Here is a 17,807-nt window from a genome sequence, read left to right as displayed (position 1 = left end):
GTCTGTGATCTGACACAATGCTCTGTGGCTCGGCTTGGTTCCAGATGGGCTCTTACTTTGGCTCCTCATTGTGTGCAGTTGATCTGAACAAGGACGGCCTGTCAGACCTGCTGGTGGGGGCACCTATGCACAGCCAGTTGCGGGATGAAGGCCGCGTCTCTGTGTACCTCAGCATGGGCAACGTGAGTAAGGACCTCGTGGGTCGGCACTATTATACAATGAACAGTATGTGCTTCAGTTTACGACACATTCAAATCATCTAAAATGAGTTCCACATTGGTGCACGCTTTCTCAGTATTCACTTATTTCGTTTCCAGTATAATATAGTGTCATGGCTGCAGTTTTCAAGCTCCATGTGATTCCATCGTGAACATCCATTTGCTGTCGAGAATTTCCTGTGTTCATTCCTCCTTCTTTGTCTATATTTTTTTTTCAGGGAGTAATGGAGGAGCAGGCTATTTTAAGTGGGGACAGTGCTTACAACGCCCACTTTGGAGAGAGCATTTCCTCAATTGGAGACATTGATGATGATGGCTATCAAGGTCAGTGAAAAGTAATGGCATCACGGTTCACTTACTGTGTGACTCAAGGGCCAGCATAGGCCGCCACAGCTCAGGTGGTCTGATAGCCATCAAGTAATTGCTGGTGGTGGTGGTGGACTTTCGGCTTATCCCCTCAGGAGTACATGACACTATTTTCTGAAATTGCAGTTTAGTATGCTCCTTGAACTAGAAATATATCCACTTAAGTGATCTTGGTTAACTTAAGACCCCGTATTGCATTTACAAATTGTGCAAACGTAAACTAAACAGCCGAATCAGAAGTAAATTGATCCTGTGTGTGTCTTTAAACGGGCAATCAAGAACTGGTTTTGCCATTTCAGTTACTATTATTATTATTGTCCATTGGCCACTCTTATGATTTGAAAGTGAAGGAAATCGTGACTGTTCGGAACAGCGTAGTATTTGTTCAAGCCGAATCATGAGTGAAATAGTCCTGATTTGTTGACTTAAAGCTCAAACTTTCACTCTGACATTTTATTAAGTTGTTGAAACTGTCAATTTTCCTGACTATTACGTGACTTGAATTTACGGGTTTGACTTGGCACCTTTTCATTTTTTTTAAAATTATTATTATTATTTTTTTCTATTTCCCGGTTTAATCTTTGCAGCCTAACCCCGTTCTTCTGTAAGGAGGGAAAATGCCAGCTAGCAGTTATAAATTATGTTAGAACCCATCATCATTATAACAGTTTTGATGGCAAAAGAGCCTCACTGACTGACATGACTACCATTTTATTTTAAGGAACATCTGTAGAAATAGCAGTTTTTATTCAAATGTCTTGTTGAGTCATAATTAGTTAATTACTTCATGAGAGAAATTGAAATGCAGCGTCCCATTTTACCACCTCTGCTTTAGTATGCTTTGTGGCCATTGGATATGGTAATGCTATTTCACTGAGCTTCCCACGCTTTATAGGCATGTTTCCACTCTCTGAGTTCACACAACTTTTTATAGCCACTAACAACACTTAATTGTCTATTAGGAGTCTATAGCTAGCTGTTTGTGGCCCTAGTGTCTACTGTCCTCCAAATCGCAAAAAGAAACTGAAGCCTCAGTGCTTCACAAACATACAGTCTGCCATTGTTGGACTATATCATCCTGTATTTCCCTGCAGACGTTGCCATAGGTGCACCGAAAGAGGACGACTACGGAGGAGCTGTTTATATCTATCACGGGGATGCGAAGGGAATCATCAGCAAATATTCAATGGTAATACATTGAAATGAAGGTTTACAAATGTATTTATCTTGTGGCCCCCGTAGTGAATTTTAAATCAAAACATATGGTCGCATGCATTAGAGTTAAACAGCAAGTCTTGAGGTAAAGTCTTTGAATATTGTGAGGTTGCTGCGGTCTTGGGTATTAATGTTCGTCCCACAAGAATTATATAATTGAGCTGTGACCATCACGACCCACAATGCTCAAAATCACGTAATTCACATAACAAGCCGTTTTGGGCTATACTAATGATTTCATTTATTGGTTCTGAATGGTAAAACAATATATTGGCTCATATTTTCATTTTTGACATGTTTTATTTTAGTGTGAGGAACAATGGGATTTTTGTTTGGGCGAACATATTCTCTCCATTTTATTGTTAATATTAAAAAGACAGGATTGTTTTGTTTTTGCTGTCATAATGTCTACAATACATGACATTGAAGTCCTGCTCAGTGTAACACGTGTAAGCTAAATTTAGACCTTTAAACAAACGAACGTTCTTCTATAATGAAAAAAATCAGTAGAGTCAGTAAGTAAGCCTTTATTTGACCCACAATGCAGATTTTTTGTGCCATTTCTATACCTTTAATGTAATACAACATTGCATTTGCATTACAGTAATATACTAAACCTATTTCTGTATTTTGTAAATGAGGAGCTTTTTTTCCCACACTCAAAAACAAAACAGCAGAGCTGAATTTGATCTGCCAATTTTTTCAATTCTTGTCTTAAAGACAACTTCAAGGACACTTCATTCCATATTTGACATGTTTTGGTAATTAACTTTATTAATGATGACTGTTCTTTGACTCAACCCCAAGTGATTTTAAATCTGTCACTGTGAAAAACAAACAAACAAGTGCTCGTCTTAGCTTGAACTGTGCTTTAATGGGGGCTATCTTGTGTTGCAGAAAATAACTGGGCGTAGTGTCAATCCTGGTCTCCAGATGTTTGGACAGGCCATATCTGGCAGTGTGGATATGGACGGCAACGGATACACAGGTAGGATCTGGGAGATTTGATAGATTTCCCAAACCACATCATAAGATGGAACGAAAACCTCAACATTGAGGAAAAAGAACCTTAAATATTTGCCTCTTTTAAAGTCAAATATTTGACACCCGTTCCTCTGCAATAGCAGCAATAGAGGCTCGTGACAAAGGCATTTTGTTGACAGCATTCCTCGGACGACATTCAATCTGAACCAGAATGACTTTCAATGAGTGTGTTTATCAGTTTGAATTGCAGTTGCAGGTGTATTGAGTAATGAGGTGTACTGTAAGTTGTGGTGTGCTCTTGTTGCAGATGTCAGTATTGGAGCTTTCATGTCGGACAGTGTGGTTCTACTGAGGTGAGGATCGGTTTAACTGTATTATGTTGGTTGCACTGTTTTTCTTAATTCAATCCTTATTCCTTTACAATGCAATGCAAGGTCCCGGCCAGTTATTACAGTGGACGTCTCCATCTTCTTGCCCGTGTCCATCAACATTTCTGTACCTCAGTGCCACGAGGGTTATAACACAAATTGCTTCAACATGACGGTCTGCATGCGCTTCCATGGAAAACAACTTCCTGGACAAATAGGTGAGGATGAGTCAGTTGGTTTAGAACACACAGTCCATTTCCATCATACCCTTGAGCTGTTTCTCAGCACCTAAATAAAACTAATGTCAGCTACTTAAAACACTTAAAAGTTTTCGCAGCTTATGAATATAATTTTTTTTTCACCCTGGCTGCTCTAAATTCAATTCGTAATGGGAAAATAATGGAAGCCAAAAATCTCATTTGGCATTCACTTAAGTACGAATTTTACTTCTTGACCTTCTGGCGGTCATTTGAACAGAGGGAACCTTTTAAATGTTGAGCAATACCGCTTGGACAGGAAGAGAGTCTGTGTGGTTGGCCTTTGCTAAGGGCTTATGGAGGTGCAGAGCGGTGACGTGCCGTCCTGTTCCAGTGTTTGGGTGTGGTCTCTCCCAGTTTTCACCCCCAGGAGAGTAGGAGCCGTCTTGCATAATGACTGCATCCTGGTTTGTCAGAATAAAGCCCGTCTGTTTGGCCGTCTGGCTAACTGCGTGGAAAGAGCTGCGCCATGTGTTTGGTGACGTCCTCAATCACGAGTGAGCTCATGGCACTCCTTCCACTGGATGGTGGAAACAGAGGGGTTTGGTCCTGCTGGAGTGTTTGCCCCTCCCAGTGTTTTACCAGTGTAACACCCTGTGAAGAAATTAGCAGTACTACTGACTGAGGGTGATTCATTCATGGTACTAGAGCTTGAATGACAGGAGGTGTGTGTGTAAGGCTTTCTCAAAAAGACCAGGAACACATGACTAAAAGTTTATGATTTTTCTTTCAAGTACTTTGGGTGTTCATTTTTCTCCATCACTAAAGCTAGTGGTCGAACCAGCAAGGGTGTGTGACCAGATGGAGGATTGGTTTCCTTTTTACAGTCATTTTCATCATCTTCTCACCTTAAGATTCATTATTACTCATGTTTTTTTTTCTTCAAAATCAAAATAGCTAACTGCTTTTATAAGACACGTGGGGATTTGGTTGCAGTCAATGTTTTTTAGAGCACCAAGAAAACATTGCTTTTATTATTTCTGTGGGTAATCACGGATTTCGGAACATTCCATGAAAAATGCAATTTTCATTTGGTAGCTGATATTCTACAAACAAATTTGGAGAATTTTCCATCATTTCTCATGACTGATGTGCTTTATTACAATAGAGTTATACTTGAGGGCTCAATGCCCATTTTCAATTTCATGGGAGATTACCAGTTGGTTTTAGTTGCCACTGTATTTGTGTGTGATCCTGGTTAGAGCTGCTGTACAATCTGACAGCAGACGTGGAAAAGAGACAAAAGAACCTTCCTTCCCGGGTCTACTTCATTCAGAGCGGCTCTCAGATCAGCCAGAAAAGCCAGCAGCTCAGCCTGGACGTCAACAAGGACAAGTGTCAGCCCTTCACGGCCTACGTCAAAGTAAGTTTGGACTCTCTGCTCTTCGTGTTTGCTTTGCTGCTAACTCCCTTAAATAGTCTCTCAGTTTGTTTCCCATGCTGGAAACACTCATCATCCAACAGGACATTAGGACCATTTCTCTCAGAAGTTTGTTTTTGTCTCCATCTGTTTATTTGAGAGGCCAAGTGCACACTTTTCCAGTTAAACATGTTCACAGTGTTCAAAAACAAGCAAAATTACCATCCAGGAAGTGACATTATAGAATGCGGAGGCTACGAAAATATTGGGATCCTCCCTATCACCAGTTGCCGAGGGTAATGTAACAGTCATGCGGTTGATGGCGCGTGAAAAATCATACTGTCACAAGGCCGCGTTATTTCTTTTAAGTGTACGTGTCTCAGAAAAAGATAGAAACAAAGTCCTCTTTGTCATCACAGTCCCTCTATTGTGTTCCACTGTGATTAAAATTGCGACGCTACTAGGAGGGTCCACGTCCTGAGGGCGTAGGCCACGCTCGCCTTTTTAAAGATGGCAGCACATGGCAAAGGCGTGTAAATTTCATGACCTTTTCTTACAAAGCAATCCCTGGCACTTTCTCTGTGGGAGGCTTTGCTACCAATGATGAATGGATAAGTAACATTTTTAAATAGCATGTAGTGTAGCAAAATGCAGAATTTGAAATACAACATTTTAAGAAGGACATTTTTTTAGCACGTGTTTGTCCTTAAGTTCATAGAATCGCCATTTTCAGAGGTCATCTGGTTGCCTTTTCAATGAGTCTTCCTGACGGGTTGCATCGTGTATCTTTCTTACGTGTTTTCCACAGCAATTAGCCAGTTCTCCAATACTCCTGAAGAGGTATGCTAAATGGAAGCACCTGGTTTCTCAGATGCATCCTCATGGGTGGGTTGTCAGCCACACTGGGGAGCCGTATACAGTAGAAGCACAGAACATAGGGCGAGTGGCTCAGCAGGGTGCAGGTCTCGTGTTGCTTTTATGTCAGCCAGACGTCAAAGCTGATTTCTTGAGCTGTGAAATGTGAGAGTTGCTGGGTGTTGCATTTAGGCTATCGAATAGGGCAAGAAAAACATTCTAGCTGGGACTCTTATTAGCTGTCAAGCCTATTTGTTGACTGAATTGATTGGTTTTGCATGCCATTTTAGGAAAATATTACAATATACTGTTAAGGATTTGTTCAGGGTAATGGCCAACAGACATGCTCAATTTCTACCATCTGAGTTCACGGCAAAGTCTAGACCGCCGAATCAGGAAGTCACCGCACTTTGAGAAAACATAACATGACAGCAGGTATGCCACATACTTCAGCTCATATTCAGTATTAGCACCAGAAATTATGCAAGTCTTTTATGTTGACTATTTTTAACATGTTTGCATTGGCATGTGCTTGAAGCACACTGACTGTCCAGATGTTCCATATTTGGTTATTTTTAGTTAAATAAACCGCACACTTGATGTTGCCCCCGTTAGAGAAAAACATTAAATAGAATAGAATATGAATGAGGGACTGAATAAATAGGAATAGAATGTCACTGTTAACGCAAGTCATCCATATCTATTGGGAAAATCAGTTTGGCGTCTCCACTTGACAGCATGGCACTAAGAAAAATGACCAGAAACATTATTAAAGTGCAGTGAAGGAAAATATAGTATTAAACAAATAAATGATGGTCCATGTTTGTTATTTTCAGCTAAAAATGCACTTGCTTTTGCCCCTGTTTGAGACTTAAAAAGAAGTTTGTACAGTTATGACTAATTTAAATGACCAGAGGTGCAACATTTTGTTGCCTTACCTGATTTGAAATAATTGACATCTTTTTCTGCTATCAAATCAAATCAAAAGCTTTTATTGTCATCATACACAGCTGTGTGTAACAAAATTGGTGGTGCTACTCCACAAAGTGCGTTTTCCCAGTGAAAAAAAACATAAGTAATATAAAAATATAAAATGGGGAGGTTATGTGCCCTAATTGGATCCAAAAATATTTTTTAGGAAACATTCCTGACTTTACAGGTGACAACATACCAAATTCAGCATATGCTTGTGTATTATATTCAGCAAAGTGCAATTAGGCATTTGTTCAACCTGGACTACTCTATTTAAAATAAAAGCCTTGATTCCTGAAAATAGCACAACAGCATATGTAATCTCTATTAGAAAATGAAAATGTGGGAGAACTAAGTAAGAATGATAGATTTATGGTAATTGGCAATTAGCTGAACAATGGTAAATGTGTTTAAGTCAAATGAATGCCACAAACACTAGAGCGATGTGCTCAGTTAATCGCATAACTGAGTTTAATGCAGCTGGTGTGGAAGTCCAACTCTTCGCAATTTTCAAGACTGCAGCATGTTCAGTGGAGCGACAGGTGGAGGGTTAACATTGCATTGTGATAAACAATATGTCTCTATATGGCATAGTTATTATTCACTATGTCTCTGCATAGAGTCTACATGGCTTGCATTGCTTTGATTCATAACCCGTCCTAGTAAACAAACCCTTTAAACCCATCCCTTATTAGGTGCTCTGCACTTCCCCTGACCTCCGTCTACAGTTCCGTGTCATGCTAATGGACTTGTTTACATGCTCTGACAAGTGTCCGTCGTCATATGTATGTTCTTGTGCATTTGCAAGGGCATTTGTGGGCATTAACCAGAGTTTTGAAGTTCACTAGAGGCATTGCTGTCTCCATAGAGGGACTAAAATAGGCCCCCAAAGTCCGGGCTGTAACAGTTGTGTGTTTAATTTAGCTTGTAAAGTGTCATGCTTGCTACACCCCAAACATGTGCACTTTACTCTGGCCTATATTCCACTGCCCTACTAACATGTGCTTAGCAGAGCACGCAATTTCAAAGAACATTGTCTTTTGACGGTGTTCACCAGAACAATATCTCACAAATTCCCATTGTTTTGTTCCATGATCAGCCTGTCAGCAGCCATATTCTTAAACAAGTACTTAAGAGACTGTGCTGAGCACCACTAAGCATCCAGTTAGTACATAAGTTATCTGATATAATATTTAAGAAAAAACAGAACGGAACATATGTCAGCTAAAGTACTGTATTCACAGACAAAACAAAATTGAAGCCGTCACGATGACCACAAACTGTTATATTATTCTAAGATGCATCATGATCTGGGTTTTAGTGATTTCACTAGCAAAAATATTCTTATTTTCTTCCACCGCAGTCAGCAACAACATATTATATTTCAACAGTCATGTGACTGTGCTGATAAATGAGTTTTCTCTGCAAGGTGACTGGTCTGGCTAACTTCCCCATCATTCCGGCATCTCTGGTATGTGACGCACTGGGACTCTCGTATCGTTCCATTCTTCCCACTGTTGATGGATGGTGGCCTATGGGAACAGGCAGACTAACTCCGTTACACCAGACGTAGACTCTAGACTTATTCTCTCTGCTTTGACTCACTGTTGCTTTGTGATTACACTGTTTTATCCTGATATATTCCGTAAATGATCTCACAGGTTGAACACTATCTGCTCCAATTTGCTCAGATTATTATTTTTTTAACCAAGGAAATACAAATAATATAATCTTCTAATCAAAAACCTATTTTATTTATTGGAGGCATTTTATAAGAAGGGTAAAAATTAGTTAGTTAGCTTGTTTTTGTTAAACAAAAGACTCATTCACAAGGTGAAATTTCATGAAATCCAAGTAAAAGTTGAATAAATGTAACTCACCTATGGATTTATCAACAACCTAATAAGACACAATTGTCAAATGTAAAAAAAACAGTGTAAACTGACCCATCTGTAAAATCAAGATTTCTTGTAACTTAGTGAATTACCCGAATTGTATATTGATGCGCTAAAATTCTCTAATCCACTCATTTAAATATGTCAAAACAAATCAAATGTGGCATGTCACCGGCCGGCACATGGCCACTTTCTTTTGACGGACAAACAGGAAACCCTGGTGAGAGAAAAGCAAGCCAGAAGTTCCTGTAACAACCTCCCAATGATTCCCCCATGCGGATGCGTGTCCCAGAGACGGACGGCATTTTGTGGCACGTGGAAGCCCAGAACCGGGGCCGCTGTCACACTGCCGGCTTTGTTTGCCTTTTGACAGACAAAATACAGACCGGCCGAAACGCGCAGTTCCCTTGAAGCCGTCCTCTTGGTTTCATTTACATTTTACAGAGAGAGCTGATATAGTGAAAGTTCGTAGCGGGAAGCTAATCATATCCAGCTGTCTTCTGTCACACACGACTGCACGTCAAGCATCGTGTCTTAAGAATATAATTAAAATGTGCTGTAACAATATCTGGAGTGGAAAACGTCAATAGCTAATACTTGGTGCTTTGTCCCGAAATTTTTGCTTTTTATAACACGATGTAGTAAAGATGAATCATTCCGGTTAAATTTAGCACACAGACTAATATTTTTGTCAGGATTTCCCTACATGGTGGTGCCAGGGGAACGTGAGACAGTTGTTCTGCAGCCTTGTTTTGGGAGTGCTCCGCTAATAGACTTTTTCTTGCAGTAAAACATCTGAAATTGTTCTCGTAAATGTGGGGTGGAGTCATTAGTAAGGTGCTGTTTCTACTACGGATCATTATACCCAGTCTCTTCTTGCAGTCGTAATTCCATCATCATATCTGAGTAACCAAAGCTTGCGTTGATTGGATGATTTGTTGACTTTGGCAGTTCGGCACACTAGGCAAAATGGTCGTGCTGGATTTTGGCCGTGTCCCTACCGCATGATGCCACCACAAGCAAATTATGGGTGGCCAAGTCTGACCACAATGAAGGGGATTCTCTAGCCATGTTTCCCCGACTTCCACTGCAGAGGAAACACAAGCGAGTATACTAGAGAGCACCGCGTTGTCATCCTACTGAGGGAAAAGACAAAAGGCTGCCATTACTTCATCACTTGGCGTCTCCACGGCACTTCCCTGAGAGAAATGGCCGTGTCTGTGTTGTCATTCCCCACTTGTTTTTGCTAACAGTTGTTATTTTACATGTCAACATCATCCTGTGCTTCTTTTACGAATGGCCATCGTCTGCTGAAGAGCAAATGTATACACTAGATATCTGTTTACTTCCAGAAAAGAGAGCTCTTGGAGAATAACTATCTCAATTTAGGTTTGCGGGGTGCAGGTTTATTGGGGTTGGCCCCATAAATAATGTCTCCAATGACAAGAACAAAGCAGAAGTGGCCAGAGGCGTTTGCAAAGTGTGACAAAATCAGCGACAGGAAGCATCTGGAGCCTTCCTCCATCGCTAGGATGGAACTGTCTCAAACACAAACACAACACTTTTTTAGGCCACCCCTCCCTGTTGCTTTTTAATGCATTAAAGAGCTGGTAATGCTTTATGGAACTTATTTGAGGAAATTCAACAGTTGCAAGTGTGTCATTTTAACGATATTAGAACCATCCGCATCTGGGCAGCTTAACTTGGAGATCAAAAGATAAAACGCTTCCTGTTTATGGAGAAAAGTTAATCATGGTGTTTGAAGAAGTTAATTTCTCAAAGTGAAGAATGTTCAGAAGGCCCAGCTTCTAAGAATTTTGTCTCGCTCAGTGAAATATTTTAAAATTAAACTCCCTGCGTTCATACAAATAAACATGTTTATTTGAATGCAATTATTTGCCTATCTTTCGTATGAGCTTTACAAGATACTTAGTGGAGTGGTGACCTGACTCTGTTTGATTATACATTGTTCAGAAACCAAAATGCTTCCTTAAAAGGATGTCATCTGGATTCTGTTTTTTTTTCCCCCTCAAGATGAGCTTTAGTTTCTGTACTTGCACGTGATTCAACAGTTCACCCATCAGCCATGCTGTTATAGAGGGGAAACTTCTGATTATACTGATGAGGGTTGCAATAATGATTTTGTCAAGTTGGGTTAAAAATTTGGGGATTGTAGAAGCAGCGAGAGTAAACATATTGAGCAGCCCACCCCTTGGTTCTGCTGTTGTGGTGCTACAGGGTCATTTCCAGAATGAAACCCTGTGTTTCTGAAAATAGAACAGAAACAAATGTCTGATAGAGAATAAAGCAATGTGGGAGGGTTGAGTTCGCTGTGAGGGAACCCATCTGTGTATTTATAGGCGATGGGCACGCTTTCATTCAAATACCGCTTAACATAACACTGCAAAACACTAACAGAATCAGGTATCTGTTGACAGAATGTAGTAAAAATAACAATGCAGATGATTTTGGTATGTACGAACAGTAAGTATTTCCCATCTGCTTATATCTAGTAAGAACGTGAGGCACCTATATCTCTCTTCTTTTATGAATCCCAGCTGTGGTTTTCACCATATCCAAAGGGTCAAATACCTTCATCATGACACATAGGAGGCTATAAATGAACATAATTTGCATTTATGTGAGCAATGTATTCATAAGATGTACTGTACTTGGAATACATTTTTGAAGTGAGGATGTATTGCTCCTTATCTGCTCCCAAGGGAACATATTCTATTGGCTCAGCTTGCAAAGCTGAGGAAAAATGAGTTGGTCAGCTTCATGAGAAAAACACTCATTTAAAATTGAAAATCTTGTTATTTTGTGAGCTTGTACTTAGCATGCCCAATAAGACGCTTTTTATATGACAGTGCAGATGGTCTGTTTCCCATCTGTTAGCCGGTGAAGAAATATGTTTGCTCATAGGGTGTATTTCAACATTCGTACACTATCTAGCAGTTTGCTATTTCGCAAGACATTTAGATTTTGATCTACTTTTTCATGTACAGTGGCAACCACATGAACTTGGGTTTGTCTAAAATGAATCAAGGCGCAACTGAATCTGTTCCTCTGTGAACTTTGTGTTTAAATAAATTGCCAAATGTAAAACACAGCATGTCCATAATATTTACAATTTGAGATAACATTTTTTGTTCTGTTAGTTTAGTATAAGCATACACAAAAGAGCCCTGTATATTGTTTTGCCTATTATAATTAGGTAATGACCCAACTTAATGAAACCTGGTTTCTCGAAAAAAAATTGCCCTGATTAGTTGATTTAATATTTCATTGTTGAAGCTCCAATTGCTAACAAATTGACTTTTGCAACGCAATAACCTCTTCAGCGCTCTGTTTGTTTGGATTGTGTCAGGTTCACTATGTTGTGATGGACAGCAGGTTGTGGAGGTTATCAGGTTAATACCTGAAGCTGGACAAACATCTCTGCTTACCTCAGCCACTAACATCACACAGACCGAATGTTTGACCGCTTGTTGGATATTTGTTGAAGTTTTTCGGTGTATACATCTGGTGCGAGCTGTACTTTCCAGTGACTCTTAAACTTCCAAAGTCCAAATGCTTGTTTTCCTGGCTTGTTAGTTATTTTTAGTTTTATCAACCTGCAGATACGAACAGAGTTGTAAGATTTTGGTGATGACGTTCTTTCTTTTGAACTTCGCAAATAGTCGTGTGAAAATTTGGGTTTTTGGCAGGATGCAAATATGACAAAAATATACTTGAACTACATTCAACATTTTCACACAGTGGAAGGAGGAAAAGGTTGGGGTCTTAAAGTTATAACCATCTAGGTCAGGGGTAGGGAACCTACAGTTCGGGAGCCATATGTGGCTCTATTGATGGTGCATATGGATCCTAGGTCAAATATGGAAACTGCTGGTGAGAGAGCGGAGTTTCGAACGCACCAATAGGAGCGTCACGTCGTCACTTTGGCGCCGACGCTACCTTTAGCAACGCTTTGATCTTCATTAGAGTCTTCTTCATGCATATTCTCATTGATACTCATTGATTAGCAACAGCGTAACAATGTTGTCTAAAGAATTCAGAGGCTTTTTATAGTTTAAAAGTGGTGAAATGACAAAAAAGGAGATTTACATGTATTTTGACTTTAAAATTGGCTCTCAATGAAAAACATTCGAAAATATTTATTGTTGATGGCTGTCTCCGTCCAAAAGGTTCCCGACCTCTGATCTAGGTGTAGGATCTGGCAATATGTCATTAAGTGAGAAACAATACACGGAAAAAGATCATAAACAGCTCGCAATAAACGTACACACCCGGTCTCTCTGTCCTTGACTCTGACACAATGACAACTGTCGCATGGAGGTGGCAGCTATTTGACACGTCACTGTGTAAAAAGTCTTGTATGTACTGGCACAAAATGACATGGATAAAACTTAACTTGCTTGGTTCTTCAGAAGTTATGGTCAAAGTGAAGACTTTAATGGATTTGATCAGGGGTGTCAGACTCGGGTTGGTTCGCGGGCCGCGTTAATGTCAACTCGATTTCATGTGGGCCGGACCGTTCTAGATATAATATTTAGATTTTTTTATATAAATTGATTAAAAGAACTGGATTAAAAGCCCTGAATATTCAGTTTTTTGTAGATCTAAAACAGTTTATTTTAGCTTTTTTTTTTTTATATATTTTTAGATTTTACAAAATGATTTTTGAACTAAAAACACAGAAAAAAATGATTACAAAATTACAATTATTGATTTAAAAGGGTGAAAATAAGGAAATGTAATATACATCTATACTCTTCATTTTAATTTGATCCTAAAACAGAAAGTCGGCACTCATGATTTACTTTCCCAGGCCACACAAAATGATGCGGCGGGCCAGATTTGGCCCCCGGGCCGCCACTTTGACACATGTGGATTTGATAGTGATTTAGAGTGAGTTCCAAAGTTTGGTAAATAACAAATTTTGTTGATTAGGCTGTTGTCATTTGAATGACTGCTGATATGTAATATGAACACATACTCATTCAGCCTATTGTTCTCCATTTTGTGTTAATACTATAATGTATAATGTCACTCTTGGGCTTTGGTAAAATAAAATTGCCCCCAAAAATGACTTGTATATTAAATAGTTTTTTTCTTCATTGTGCATTTATTTTTCTGACGGAACTTTAGACCTATAGTCTGATAATTATGGTAATTATTTTTAATTATTCAATTATGCAGCAAAAGTATCTTTTCTGTGTAGGTCATAGGGTCATTGGAGTGATCGGATGGATAGATAGATATCTGACACGTTTATTAAGTGTTTGGGCACAGGTTCTGCTACTTTGAAAAGTCTTCCATGACATTGTGATTGAAGTTTGGCCATAACTTGGTGCTTGTTTTCATTTGAATTTTCACGTGAGCAACTTGGCCAGTAAACAGACACCTATGGCGCTTCAAAAGCTGAGAATCATTTTCCTCAAATGCTGCTTCCCTTTACTACATCATTCTAGTTCAGACTTCTCACGTCTTCAAACAGAATTGTGGTTCTTGAGAGGCCGTTTTTCTAAACTCCTCTGGACTTGGCGCCGCCGTACACTGTATGGCAAGTTATGCATGTCTCATCATACACACAGCTCACCCTAACGTTCGACAGGCCGTATTCATTCATCACTTAACCAAAAAGGTTTTTCCATTGGATTTAAGTTTCCCTGGCATTCATCCCGCCAATGAAAGGACCTCAAGCTGCAAGTCATTTAAACGCCTATTGTCCTAATATGGAGTAGTGTGTGTATTTGCGCGTGTTTGTGCATGTATTTCCCTCACAAGTTAATAAAGACTTCCCAGGAGCACAATCCAGCCATGTGCTTTTGAGGGTTTGGCTAAGAGAGGAGCTCTTGTGCATTTCAGGGAAGCGTGAGGCCTTTAAAGATCAGAGCCCCCTGCACCCTGACGTCACTCCTCCCATAGACCCTCTGCGGTGGAGCTCAACTCTTAACCAAAGAGGTGGTGGGGGGTGCCTTGTTTTTTAAGAATTATTTTGATGAGATTACCATGATCAGAGTTTCTAAAGAACTACGAATGTGGAGTTTGGGAATGATCCGCGTTCAACCGCATTCATTGAACGCTTTTAAGTGCAAACATGCATTATGTATGCATGTAGCCAACAAATACGTTGGTTCTGAGTGGGAACATAAACAGAACGTTGGCTTAAACTTTGCTCCATAGTGAGGTGGTGTTTTTGATAAAGCTTGGTGCCTAGGCTGTTTTCTTTCATAACACATGAAATGGCAAGCATCCTGGGATTTCATGACATGAATGCAGATATGGAAAGGAAGAGGACTGAAAAGAACAGCACAAGTGAAGGAACAAGAACATTTGTCATGTTAGGTTTGAGGATTTACAGTTGCCAAAGAATCGTTGGAAATAAAATACTTCCTGCTGGGCTACAGTGTGACTGGAAGCATGAATAAGTCACTATTGAGATGGGATATGGGATTACTGTTACCGCGCAGTCATTTGAACCTTTTTAATGAGCTTCTTTTATTTCAAAATAAATCTTTGCCAACCTCTATTGGCCTGCTCAATCCAAGTGTTGTTTTTTTTAGAAACCCACTGGGGATGATGTACACACAGAAACTGTATAGGGAAAACTAAAATATTAATATATCACCTTTTTTATCACAATAATGAATCACAGTAGTTGAAAAAATATATTAAAAGGCTACATCGGACTTTGTTAAAGAAACAATGGATTTGTCATAATTCAACTTTTGAATTACCAAAATGTGAGAGTCAGAAAGTACATCGTAAATCTAAATTTTCTTATTAAAACGAGAGGCACCCGCCAGAAATTCCTTTTCTGACCTATGTGACCTATGACCTTATTACCCCAAAATTCATCACTTCTTCTGTTTCATTTTACAAATATATGCAATCCTTATGCAACATGTAGGGTAGTAGACTAACAGTTTGTTGAATGTTTTAAGTCAAGTTGCCAGGATTCTGGGTCCTAAAAATGCATCTCCCTTTGCAGCAATATGTTTTTTTGGTTTGTTTTTTTATCCTACTTCCTTGACAGTGTTAAAATATGAGCAGTGTCGCTGCCAACCGCTGAACAAGCAGATCTTCCTTAAGCATGGGACTTTCTTTTGTCCTCTCTCTCATCTTGGCAGGCGGCTCCGTCAGTCAGGGATTAAACGGTCATCCTATTGACTGAGGTCAAGTACCGTGTCAAAGGGGATGTCAGATGATCTGCAAAAAAAAATAGCCCCTAAAAATTCCGACACACTACACTTCCTCTGCTAAATTTTTTGAGAGTTAGCATGCTGCTACTGAAGCCACAAAAACTGACAGACACTATAAGTACTTCTTTTTCCCTCTGTAAGTTGCAAACTCTACACATAGGTTATAAGCACGTTCCTGTAAAATTTGACATCTAAACCTTATGGAAGCCTTTGTTGCAAAAATGGCCCATGACAAGCTTTCTGTTGTCAACTGTTTTGCGTCAAACAGTTGTTTGACTGTGTCCATGAATTTAGCCAGCAGTTAACACTACGCTGGTTGCCTTAGGAATTCTTATGAGCAATGTCGGCACAGGATCAGAAAAGTGTTTGCGCCAAGGGGTGTGGTGCCAATTGGGAGCATTGATCAAGGGATAAGTGTACCATAGATTTGCAGAGTATTAGCCAACAGTCTCTAGCGCCTAAGATGTGAGCTAGTTGTAAGTTGTGAAAGTTACCCAATCAGGCAGCTTGTGTTTCTTAAGATAATGGGCGTTCTGTTAAAAGGAGACATACAAGTCCCTCCACATAACAGTCATTTAATGAAATGATTAGGTCTATTTAGTGGTAGACTAGAAACAAAAGTTACTCTTTCAGCATGCAATTGTACAAAAACACAAGTCATTATGCCCCATTCCATGCTTAAACCCTCACGTCTCATGTGGCCTGTGAAAATGTGAGATAAGCATGAGACTTTTAGGGGCTACAGGGCCTGAGGAATGAAGTCCCAGGGGGTTCAGTTCACACAGGGGCCAGTGGACAGGGGCCATTTGAAGTATGCTACTTTAATGGCTTCTGGGGTGGAGACACTTGCCGTCAAGACTACTGCCACTTCTTATGTGCTGACTCCAACACTGGTCATGTTACCACTCTCCAAGTGAAAGGCAACACAGCCCCAAAAACACTGTGTGTGTCCAATGGGGCGCCAATCTTCAGTCCATTGATGAACTGAAGTCTGACCTCTGTTTCCGACCAGCTGTTTTATCGTTATTGATAGTATGTAGTTCCGTGTCAGTGGGCACTGAATGACTGCAAAAACAGTAGGATGAAAAAAAGCATGTGTTTCAGGTTTTTAATTGGACTTTTATTGTCGTTAGGCGCATTAGAAGAGTTAAGTATCCACCTAAGTTGCCAGAGTAAACTGTAGGACGGGGAAAAAACTGTTCAAACTTACTATAGGAGGTTGGAGCTAGAATTGAAGACAAAGACTGACAAAAAAGTAATTTGGAAAACCCAGAACTGGAGTTTTCACCTAATGTACGGTATCAGTGGAGATCAATCATCCTATGCAGAGCCTTTTTTTTAACAGTTACATATATCATCACCATTGCCAGCTCTTTATCTGTGTGTTGCACTGCTTCCCAAAGCAGACCCAAATCTTCTGTCTGTTCACGTCCTGCTGTAATGAGCAGGACGTGAACAGACAAACTGTTTCCTGCTATTACTCTCTCAGTAGTGATGAGCTGTGTGGGTTCACCGCTCATGATCTTCACTGTCTTCAGAGCCCAACTGGCCGCGTGCCGGTGTGAGTAAAACGGATGGGTGGGCGGTCAATGGAAAATCTTGTGAAAGTGGGCAAAAGTGAGTGTGTGATGCCCGGAAATAAAGGGTGTTTTCATTGTGGATTTTGGCACGCCGTGGTTAGATTACTGATGAAGCCTGTGCGTGGTTATACTGTTGATTTTGAGACAACGTGACCTGACCCACTCTTTATATATAACCGACAAAGGAGATGAAAAAAAAGCTTTTTCCGTATTATTCTGTCATCTAATAAAGATAGTATGTGAGTTGATCAAACGTAGCTACACTTTCTTTCTCAGCGTGTTTCCAAAGGTGATGCCAAATCAAACCTGTTCTCACGTGGTCTCTGATTGAGCTGCTGGTTACTGAAGAATAGTTCTCACAACCATCAGGTTAAAAACAATGTTGAGTGTATTCAGATTACTACACTCCAAACTTGGCCCCACTTTATTATATTCAGTACATTTTAGTGTGTTGCGTAAATCCGACAATAAAAGCAATGAAATAAAACATCCTGTTTTGCAAGCATTCAATGTGGATTAGGCCTTG

The 17,807-nt window shown here is 39.9% G+C and overlaps 1 protein-coding gene across 1 annotated transcript in view; it reads left to right on the top strand.

Annotated features, from left to right (window-relative positions):
• itga9 (integrin, alpha 9) overlaps positions 1-17,807 on the top strand; it is a 42,524-nt gene that overhangs the window by 10,204 nt on the left and 14,513 nt on the right. The window contains exons 9-15 of the mRNA XM_077612485.1: positions 45-182; positions 437-542; positions 1,679-1,773; positions 2,697-2,787; positions 3,091-3,136; positions 3,218-3,369; positions 4,611-4,771. Of these exons, the coding sequence (XP_077468611.1) occupies positions 45-182; positions 437-542; positions 1,679-1,773; positions 2,697-2,787; positions 3,091-3,136; positions 3,218-3,369; positions 4,611-4,771 (789 nt within the window). The remainder of the gene's footprint in view (positions 1-44; positions 183-436; positions 543-1,678; positions 1,774-2,696; positions 2,788-3,090; positions 3,137-3,217; positions 3,370-4,610; positions 4,772-17,807) is intronic.

The sequence above is a fragment of the Stigmatopora argus genome, chromosome 11 (assembly GCF_051989625.1).
Source record: "Stigmatopora argus isolate UIUO_Sarg chromosome 11, RoL_Sarg_1.0, whole genome shotgun sequence".
In the NCBI taxonomy this organism is placed as follows: domain Eukaryota; kingdom Metazoa; phylum Chordata; class Actinopteri; order Syngnathiformes; family Syngnathidae; genus Stigmatopora; species Stigmatopora argus.
This window is presented reverse-complemented; position numbering and strand designations above follow the sequence as displayed.